Source organism: Agrilus planipennis, unplaced genomic scaffold (genome assembly GCF_000699045.2).
Source record: "Agrilus planipennis isolate EAB-ADULT unplaced genomic scaffold, Apla_2.0 scaffold7, whole genome shotgun sequence".
NCBI lineage: Eukaryota > Metazoa > Arthropoda > Insecta > Coleoptera > Buprestidae > Agrilus > Agrilus planipennis.
This window is the reverse complement of record NW_020439340.1, coordinates 145555-156604: the sequence shown is the minus strand read 5'-3', so window position 1 is coordinate 156604 and position 11050 is coordinate 145555. Positions and strand designations below refer to the sequence as shown.

Here is an 11050-nt window from a genome sequence, read left to right as displayed (position 1 = left end):
ATATATATATATTAGGTAGTATATATACGTATCATGTACATCGACGACGAGTTGATTGAGAGGCTGCGGTAGAAGGAATAGAAATATAGAAAAAGGATATTTTAGAAGAACTTTTTGATTTTGATTGACATTTACGTAATGTGACATGAAACACCACATCGCTATTGGAAACAGGTAAAAAATTTAAATAGTGAAGGATTCTTGTGAAAATCACCATTCCCAACATCTATTGGTCATATTAGACGCGTTTTTAGGGTGCAATACATTGAAACGGGCGGGTTCATCTAACAGGATGTTCATCTGACAACGGCAAAGATTAGGGTGATTAAAATGAACAACAGTTTATTGAATTTAGTTAGTGTTTCGACAGCCAGATTTTCGTTCCCGTGTTGCATTGCGGCAGGTTTTTCGCCATTTAGGACGTGGACAGTGATGCTTGCTGCATCGCTGCTCGAAGGGGCACAGGTGTAGTTCCCACTGTCGCTTGGTAGGGCTCGGGAAATTAAAAGTCGACTAGTGCGGGTCTGTTTCTCGGTGACAACGCTAATTCCTCCCCGTTGTGAATAGTTGATCACCTGGTTACCCTTAAACCAGTAGATAAAGCTCGGCGGAGTCGGCGTTTGCAGGACGATGCAAGTCAAGTTTATATCGCTGCCACTTTTTATAAATAATTCCGGATTCCCCAGGATTTTCGCCTTTGATACTGAAACAAGAAAATGTCGTAATGTAATGTAACTATAGGTAGTACCTGCGATGGTTATTTCTAACGGTTTTGTACTTGAATGGCGTAGAATTCAATTCATTAGTGTAAAAGCTCCCTGTACATCGCGAACGATTTCTTAAAATATATTTTTAGACGCTAATAAAAACCACACTAATGCACTTGAAATGATTGATTATTACCTAAAGAGATAAGAAGAATAGCGTTCTACTAAAAAGATCCATTTGCGGAAAGTAAAAAAGTCTAAAAAGAAATTTAGAACTGGCGATTCTATTGAAAATCGGAAAAGTCCGGCAGCTCAGCGAAAGTACTTGCCAACATTCATCAAACTGAAAATTTCAATACTTTTTACGGCACAACTTAATATTGGGTAGATATTTTAACGTAAACACGTAAAGAATAAATTCGGATAGATAAACAACTATTCCTGTAGGCACACCATGCTATTGCAATCATTTTGTAGTAGTTTATCGGTAAAAATCTGAAAAATCTGGCACCCAAGACGAAACGTCAATGTTGTTTATTATAATTATGTATTGGATAGACGAAATAATATCCGTTAAGTCCGTATGTTATATAGGAAGCAATTAAAATTTCCAAATTGAGTCCGTATCGTGGAGAGCTGGGACTTAAATTAGCACTAAGGAAAGACAGTAAATTAAAGTGACTTAAAACCGGTGAAAAGGCCGAGGTAAAATTAAATTTTCGCGAAATTGCTAAAAAGGGTGGATGATGTACCTACTTTTACTCTAATAGTTTGAAACTTGAAACATGAGAAAGAAGAGAGGTAATTGAAAAAAGATTAATTAAGGACGTGTGCTTGAGACGACGATGAATTTTACTGAAAAATTTTCCGTGCGTAATTCTATTTGGTACACGTACAATGCATAAATTTTTCGACTCTACATAATAATATATGTCGTAGTTTTAGCTAAACTTGGCCACTTCTAAGCTGTCTTTTATTATTTTTCTAAACCTTTTTGTAATTCAAGTTGTACGGAAGAAATTTTAAGAAGTACGACACTCTGTCATCTGCAGATAATACGAGCGTAGCCACTGAAAACGTGTCAAGTGTTTTAAACAGCATAGGTACACATCGTTTTAACATTTTCAGTTCATACCGGGAAAATATATCTGGAATACGTGTCCTTTTCCTCATGTAATAATCAATTAACTAAATGCACAACACTAGTAAAATATCTAACCCATCCAACGCATTAGGTAAACGTTAACTCTGGTACAAAGCCGGAGGGTAGAGCGGAAAACCGTTTTCAGTCTCATTTTGGGTACAGTGGGACCTTACAAAAAACAGTCCAGCATCAGCTAGTTAGGATTGCTTACGGGTTAATTAAGTGTAGGGAGATTGAAATATAGGGGAATTCACTCTTACACATTACTCATAAATTTGATATGCAAAATCAATATCATAAAGATGAGCATATTGTGTCTGTATATATTAGGTTTATGGCGGATTACTGGAAAGCAAGCGAAGTGGAGGTATAAATTAATGTTTGCGTTTACATTTCGAGTCGGCACTTCAACTCTTCAACTTGTAACATTGTATCTGTGTGTTATTTTGCAGATATCAAGATACAAATAGGAAACGGTCGCGCAGTTGCATATAAATAGCGTCGGCTTTTACTTAAATGTCCTGGTACAAGTTTTAGGAAAAATCGTATTTGAATGGAAATCCTTTGGGCTAGTGTAAAAATTTTATGCGCTCCGAAACTATTGCTATCCATTTCATTTACATAATCTTAACGAGCGCTTTTTTATGTTTAGACGGGCTAATTTAAAATCGCATTTGAAATTCGGAGGTACTATTACACTATAAGTATTTTTCTACCTAACTTTTATATTCCAGTAGGTAATTTTCATCTTATCGTAATTTAACGAGCGTTTTTTAGGGCTAATTATAACTAATTCATTTCAAAACGCACACAAAATCGAAAGACACCATTAAATTCTACGTCCTTTTTTACACGATTGCCCATTTTCTATAGCTCATCCCATCGAAATTTAAGAAGCGCTTTTTTATGTACACACTGTTTTCCCTATTTTAACGATAAATAATTAAGTAGCGGACTTATTTGAAAACGCACTTGAAATCTGAAGGTACCATTGGATTCTACGTGTCTTTCTACATTATTGTCATATTTTAAAGTTCTGTAGGTAGTTTCCATCTCATCGAAATTTAACGAGCGCTTTTTTATGTACACACTGTTTTCCCTATTTTAACGATAAATAATTGAGTAGCGGACTTATTTGAAAACGCACTTGAAATCTGAAGGTACCATTGGATTCTACGTGCTTTTCTACATTATTGTCATATTTTAAAGTTCTATAGTAGTTTCGATCTCATCGAAATTTAACGAGCGCTTTTTTATGTACACACTGTTTTCCCTATTTTAATGATAAATAATTGAGTAGCGGACTTATATGAAAACGCACTTAAAATCTGAAGGTACCATTGGATTCTACGTGCTTTTCTACATTATTGTCATATTTTAAAGTTCTGTAGGTAGTTTCCATCTCATTGAAATTCAACGAGCGCTTTTTTATGTACACACTGTTTTCCCTATTTTAATGATAAATAATTGAGTAGCGGACTCTGAAATCGCACTTAAATTGGTGAAACACCCGGTATATGTGAATGTTTAAGGTTTTAGGTTATCTTATTTTTTTATTGAAATTCCGTCCACTGAGCTTGTTAAGGAACTAGAGAGAAGACAATCAAGTGAGCACAGTGTGTAGTTTAGATGTCGCACAAGACCTTTGAGAACTTTTAGAGTCACATTTTTCGACTAACCCACATAGTTGGACTTGGAGGTTTCTCTTTGCTTGCAATAATTTGTTCAACGAAATGGCCTTTGCTCTAACTTGTTAAAGATGCCGAGCCTTAGTGGGTTGTTAAGTAGAATCGTAGCTTTCTTGTAACGTAAGGTATTATCATCTAAGGCATTGCCGACTTGCAACGAAATGAATTTCAAATGCCTTTTTCTTCTTTTCACTTTGAAAGAAAGATTTAAAGAACACAGATTCCTTTTTAACACACTTTTAATGGACGTGTAGGTGGTTACCCCTCACATGGTTAGTCTTTACAATCTCATGCCATTTGTAGCAATTACATTCGATTTTATTCTTCTACTTCTCCAACAACATACAGGATGTTGTTCATACTCAATTCTAATAACGTTTTCAAATGGTATTGTTTTCTTGAGGGTATATATTTCGTTTTGGAATATCTAATTATTAATATTTAATATTCTTCTTTTTCTTTGTCGAGCAGCTGCGTGTGGAATATTAATAAGAGTTGCTTTGTTCGCGAAGGATTTCTGTTATGAGAGTAACGAAATATTTTCATAATTGCCGGGAGAAAATTAGATTTAATTTGTTAATGGATTTTTCAGAAAATTTTCTCAAAGCATAACAAATTGATCCAGAAATGTTGACGGAGATCAAAGAAATGAACATCTCTTTCAAAGATACACTTCTCTTTGTTCTTTGTCAAGAGAACAATCATTCGAAGCGATAAATTTAAGCTCAAGAAAATGTGAATGGAACAATTGAAAATCACCTTGATGTCTGAAAATGCCAACAGGATCATTATTTTATTACGAAAAAAAAAACAGCAATTTTTTCATTCCATTCAAATACAAACGGCCAAACAAAAACACACAGATTAATTTAACGATAAAAATTTGTTATTCAACATGTTCGTTAAAATCTATTTCAATCCCAGTTCGCTTCTGAAGTCTTTTGTTTTTGAAATTTATTTCACTTGAAAAGTTTTAATTGTGGTTTAAGAATTTTAATTATTAAATTACGATTTTTCTACCTGTTTAAAAGTTTGTGCCTCAATCAGATCCACTTTATCGTTGAATAAATGATAATTTCGATTAGGTTCGGATCATAAATGTAACGCCTTAGAACAATTGGGCGTCATTAGACGAGACAGGGCTGCCCTGTGTCATTCAAATGGGGTATCCACATTAGGGTCAGATCAGATGAAATAATTTTGTCAATTGCTGTGTGCAAAATCGTAGTTAGCGCAGTTTGCCCTTTAATTGTCTAGTGAAACTCCCTTCGGTGCTGCAAAATGAACTTTAGGCCAACTCTGTCTCAATTGTCGACTGAAGGCAGATTTCCTTTTACGACCCTTTGCTCGTGTAAGATGAGCAAAAACACGTGTACAAGTATGGCTGCTATTGAAATTTAATTTAGCGTAACCTTAGAAATCGTAAAAGATTACTTTTATTTGCTTGAGTCAACGAAAAAAATCTTTTCTCCTTTCTCGAATTTAACTTGAAATGAAACTTTTGTACTAACATTATTGAGAAAAACTGAAAAACTAGGTACATATTTTAACATCTACAAGTTGACGTGGAAAATTTGAATTAGTTCTAATGTCTGTACATGAAAAAGTTTGATTTTTTGTAAGATTATTTCAATGTATTAGTGAATTAATTTTTTTTGATTCGATTCCCGGCAAGGGAGTGACAGTGGCAACAATTTTTCGTTATTAATTTTGGGTTATTTGTAGTGGGTAAAATTAATTTACTAATACTATACGTTTTTATTTAAACTGTATTTGTAATACTATTAAATCTTTCGAATCGTCTGAAGCTGTTGTGATTCAGACAAAATTTCCTTTAAAATTCCATTAGGATTTATTTAGTCTTTTGGAGAATTACCGTGTCATTTAGATAGTCGTTAGTTTGAAAAATTGAAGGTAGGTACTTTAGGTCCAAATAGAAAAGTTTCGACTAGTTTGCGAGCAATTCAGTAGGTATAGGCGTGAAAGAAGAATGCCTTCGGGTGGTGCAATTTTAATCAGGGTCCATTTGTTCGCCTTTTCAATATTTTCTGATAAGATTAGCTAATTTAACAGGAAATTGCAGAAGAAACAAAAGAACCTTTTTTCAAGTAGTTAGTTATAAACTCTAGTTACTATGCATTTCGTGCGTCAAACTGCTCTTGGAACACAGCAAAATCAATATTGCCAATTAAGAACAGGGAAATAAAAAATTCTATTTCATTGAGCGCTTTTTATTTTTGCACGAAACTTATACATATACAATTGGGTTAATTATTTTAATTTACTGGAACTAATCTTTGAACGTATTCGAATAAGCTTTTACCGTAGTACCTAAACGTAATCTTATGCATACGGGAACTCCTAAACCTTCAGCAATTATTTTAATAAAGAATGAATTGGGCCAATAATAATAGCCACTTATTTCGAAAGAAACAATTTTTATTTTAAGCCCTAATACGCTTCGGTCACGCTGTTCTTTTATTAATTAACAAGCCCGTCGTGTAAACAATTTAGGATGAGGTCTATGCGTACTGTGTTCTTGAACCCTATAGTTGAGGTCGTATATGAAAAACAGAAATATTGTGAAAATTTTAATCGCATAGTCAATAAAATTAAAGTAAATTTTATTCAGTTCGTGGTTTTCTAGAAACAACTTTTAATATTAATCATCAGGGATTTTATTGGTTTTCCAAACAACAACAGTAAGTGTTTGTAAAAAACCTTTTTATCATTTGTAAATTTGCTGGACAAATATTTGATTGCCGTTTGATTTGAACACTGGAATTTTATTAATAAATTTAATTGTCGAATTCCGATTTAGTCCAATGATGTTGTTATTTTAAATTGATTAGTATTGGGTTGTTTGTTAGTTTGTTCAGCACTGCGGTAGTTTATTTCTAAAACGTTTTACATGTAGTATTTATCGTATCGAACAATAGTAACAATTTAAATTAAACTAATTGTGTTTTTGCACATTTTTGAGCTCTTGTGCTAGTTTGTATTAGATGTAAGTTACAATAAAACTGTTTGAAGTGATAACTTTCGTCGAAACTTTGCTGTATGAGAAATGGGTGAAAATTCAATATTTTCGCAAAAGGGAAGGGTGGAAACTACTACTGCTTTAGTTTGTATGGGAGCCATATATCAGTAGGAAGTTATGAATTATGATTTCCCGAAAATCTATGCCCTACGTAGACTCTTAGACTGTTATAGGTTAAGGGAGTTCGAAAGTAGCTATCTCTTATGTTGGGGATGATCATGGAGAAGAACAGACCCTCCTGATTGCTGCAATAAATTCCAAAAGGAATAAACGAAGGGCACCTGTATGAAGGTCATAAGTTGCGACCGTTTTATACATTGCACGTCGCATAGTTGGTATTGTTTTCACCGGGATTTCTACCTATGTATGTAAATTATGTAACAGAGCGAGGGTGTTATTGTTCGCCTTAAATGCATAGTTCTAGAGTTTAATTAATGGAATAAAAAGACTTTCTTTAAAGTACAACATGGCGAAAGTAATCAATTCCTTTCTTTTGCTTAAATACTACTACTAGATATCAGATATTGTGAAAAACTTAATTTAATTTTTGAAATGTCGCTTACTTACCGACAACATTGAGTCGAAATGCTTGTGATATTTTGGGCTCGGTGCTGACTTGACATTCGTATATGCCGGAATCCCGAAACTGGGCCTTTCTTATAGTCAAAGTCCACTCGTCAGATCCATCGGGGTGTAAAGCTTGAAACCTTTGATCATTTGTATAGGTCAAAATGCCTACGGTTAGAATATGTAGATCTCGCTTTCGAATCCACGATACCTGAAAGCAAGCAAATGGCAACCTTTATTTCCCGTTAGTTTTAATTTCTTGTTCATTAACCACACAAATTGCCATACATGTATGTATATAGCACCGTAGCACTCCACTGGGCTCCGGTGCCACTTGCGTTTTTCCACGCGGAAATAAAAATACCGATTTAATTTCCTGAAAGTTAAGATAAAAATTATGAAAAATCATATTTTACGTCACTCGTAATTCTAACGTTATATTAGGTGCCTACACCGTATACAGGGAGCAACAGAAATAAGTGCCGAGCTTGCATTATGTGATAGCGCACTATAAAACATGGAAAGGTAAATTCAATTCCGGCCCTGGTAGAAAAATACGGCCCGCAACGCTGCACTCAATAAGCTGGTTATTACTAGCATCAGTGTAGTATTTGTTTTGTATTCTTTTGCTCATGTATGATAAAATTAAGTGTGATTGTTTATTGCATTTAGTTTATACCCTCCGAAGTTCAGCACTTATCTCTGTTACGCCTGTATTTTATCATTAAAGTAACACATACCGAAAACAAAGAAAAATATAACAGAATTTAACGATTTTGGATTATTCTTTCTATTTGGTGTTAAACTTATCTATCACATTAAGTGGGAGATGTGAACGTGAAATGATGCAATTATAAATTATTGTAGTGTAAAGTACTGTAGCTGCCGATATCGGCAAGTTTTATTCAGTACGAGGTATTGCTTTTAACATAAATAGGGTAGAGTTAGCAGTTGATTTTGATTATTATTATCATACGGTCGATGAAATAACTGCATTATACGCATTACGTATTACAACAATGTAGTTCCTATTGTGCATATATGTATACGGTCTGCAGGTCAATTTTCTGACCTCAATGGCCCACATTAATTTGTCCGGATCAAGTACAAGAGCGTGCTCAAAAAGATTCAAAATTGTGATAATTTTTTACTGCTATTCCAAAAATCATGATAGCATGAACTCATGATTATTGAAATTATATTCCTTATAGTCTTAGTAAAAGCCAAAAAGAAATTTGAACAAAATGTAATTGTGGTCATTTCCTTGTCGATGAAATTCAAAAAAGCGTTTGCTGTATTAGCAGATAAAATATTGAACGTGTATGTAGGGATGAAGTTTAAATACGAAAAGTTTTAATATAGGACACGTCTTTGAATTATTTCGCGTGAAAATAAAATGTATTAGCTCATTAGTATTCTGAATAGTGTGGAACAGTTACGTGTGTTAACACCGTCGCTAAAAGTTTGAGGCAAAATGTAAAAGTTTGTAGACTGCTCGTTGATGCAATGCTGCTATAGGTACTGTATAGTACCTCACTGTATTCCAATAAATGACATTCAATCATTCATCATCATACGGTTTCACCCCAAGATCGGTTGGATGTTCAGGCGTACGTTTAGAAAACAGTTAGCCACTGAGAACTGAGAGAAAATGTTCCGGTTTATTTGTGTTTTGAGAAATTCAATCAACATCGTGAGCATTTAATTTCTGAGGTAAGCTGATAAAAAAAAAATAAGGAAAGGAATATAAATTCGATAAGCGTGATGCATTCGAGTTGGTTCGAAATTTTTCAATTGGTTATCTTCGCTTCTGAATGATGGGCATTTTCAACAACCAACGAGAGAAAAATTAGACCTTTTTGAAATGAAAGACAATAAATCACCTCGCAAAAGATTTATTTGATAGCAACCGTTGGATTTAGATTGTCTTTTATCCATTCTCTGCAAACATGTACAACTTTATAAAAGAAAAATAGTTTTCTACTCAATCTGTCTAAATTACATTCCTTTCCAATATACATTTCAGTTGACTGCTATTTATTTTATTCATTTTTAAAAAAGTACATGTGCAAACAACACAAAACGTGTCAGAATAATTTGCCATCTACAGCGGAAAAAAGCCGTGGTGAAGGCAACTGATAATTTTCCAGGAATAACCCCATCCATCCAAGAAAATATATTTATACTATTTTTTATCCGCGGCTTCGCTCGTGTTGATGTCCGAAATACGTGTCAAAGATCATCTTGGACCACATAAAACTAACTTTTCTATCTCTCGGTAACAGCATCTGTTTTCTGGATAAAAGGTATCCTAGGTCTTTTTCTGTGCCCCTAACAATGTGTCTACAAAATGTCATGATAGGTTTTAGCCGCGGCTTCGTTCGTGTTGATGTCGAAATGCGTGTCAATGATCATCGACGACCACATAAAACTAACTTTTCTATCTCTCGGGAACAGCATCTGTATTCTGGATAAAAGGTATCCTAGGTCTTTTTCTGTGCCCCTAACAATGTGTCTACAAAATGTCATGATAGGTTTTAGCCGCGGCTTCGTTCGTGTTGATGTCGAAATGCGTGTCAATGATCATCGACGACCACATAAAACTAACTTTTCTATCTCTCGGGAACAGCATCTGTTTTCTGGATAAAAGGTATCCTGTGTATCCGTTTCTGTGCCCCTGACAATATATGTACAAAAACGTCAAATAGAAATAAATAAATCCACATTCGCATTTATAAAATTAGTTAAGATTATTTGCAGATTTCGATTATTATTGTATGTTAATTTGATATGGTGGCAGGTGCCATAAAGGGGTGGGTAAAGTAGTGGTAGATTAGGTAGTCGAGAGCTGTCTGATTGCAATCAAAACCAATTGTGGACATTGGGGCATTATTTAACAAGCTCATTAAGTTTCCAAACACCATTCGCGCTACATCAAGCCGCGCTCACGTAAAGCAAGGACCTGGACTTCTTTGGCATTTAGATTTTCTACTTTATACCCCTAAGATACGGTATTTCAGTCTTAAGAGAACTTTAACTGCTGCAAATCTATTCTAAGGTGACTAAATTCGAACTTCAGTGAACGTGCTTTAGAAGTTAGAGGAATAAAAATATTATCTAAAGCAGTGGAGTACTGTGCCTTTAAAAATACCCCCTTTTGGGGTCGAAATAAAAAGATTTTACAAAAACTACAAGCAGGCTCTATAATTGTACTAAATTTCAAATCGATAAGATTAGTAGTTATTGAAATGATCATACGTGACATATAGACAGACCAAGTTTTTTAAAAAGCAAACATTATTACCGTTTTCTGCTCTAAAAAGGCATCAAATCAAGAAGCAAATTAAATATCTTTACATCTTATAATGTACTTTAAATGTTGCTTCTGTGATCCAAGTTGCCTTTGCCAAAGTTGTGGTCAGGTGGTAGTAGCTGCACGAAGTCAGAAAGCCGAGTTATATCGAACCGAACATGTACAATAAGTAATCGCGGAATGTAGTAGTTAATAGTGTACAAAAACTGACAAAAAGTGTGAATTACATTCAGGAAAGGTGTTTATTTGTTTGTTAAGTATTGCAATTGTTAAAATCGTCGAATAAATCATAAATATGAGTATTAGTCATAATTGACGTTGGTTTTCGTGCGATGGCGTGTGCAGGAAGCCACATTGCATGTAATCTTTGCGCATGTACGAAACTTATCTGGTCTTGTTTGTCAAAGAAATATTTACTGTTTCCTTATTTAAAGTACTTTACAGCATTAAATTTGTTAATTTATTTACGATAAAATTTAAATTAATACGTGTTCGGGAATCGCGTTTTCGCGAGTGCTATTCTCTGCAGTCTTGACATTGCTGTTATATTGTAAGTTTTTGTTTAATTTATTATTTTATAAATATTAATAT

At 34.2% G+C, this 11050-nt stretch overlaps 2 protein-coding genes across 2 annotated transcripts in view; one reads left to right on the top strand and one right to left on the bottom strand.

Moving 5' to 3' along the window:
• The window catches only part of LOC108739900 (AP-3 complex subunit beta-2), a 97417-nt gene that overhangs the window by 8298 nt on the left and 78069 nt on the right, over positions 1–11050 (top strand). The window lies entirely within an intron of this gene.
• Positions 20–11050, bottom strand: part of LOC108739897 (zwei Ig domain protein zig-8) — a 63090-nt gene continuing 52059 nt past the window's right edge. The window contains exons 4-5 of the mRNA XM_025978610.1: positions 7147–7357; positions 20–703 (exon numbers count right to left, since the gene is read on the bottom strand). Coding sequence (XP_025834395.1) covers positions 297–703; positions 7147–7357 — 618 coding nt within the window. The 3' untranslated portion in view covers positions 20–296. The remainder of the gene's footprint in view (positions 704–7146; positions 7358–11050) is intronic.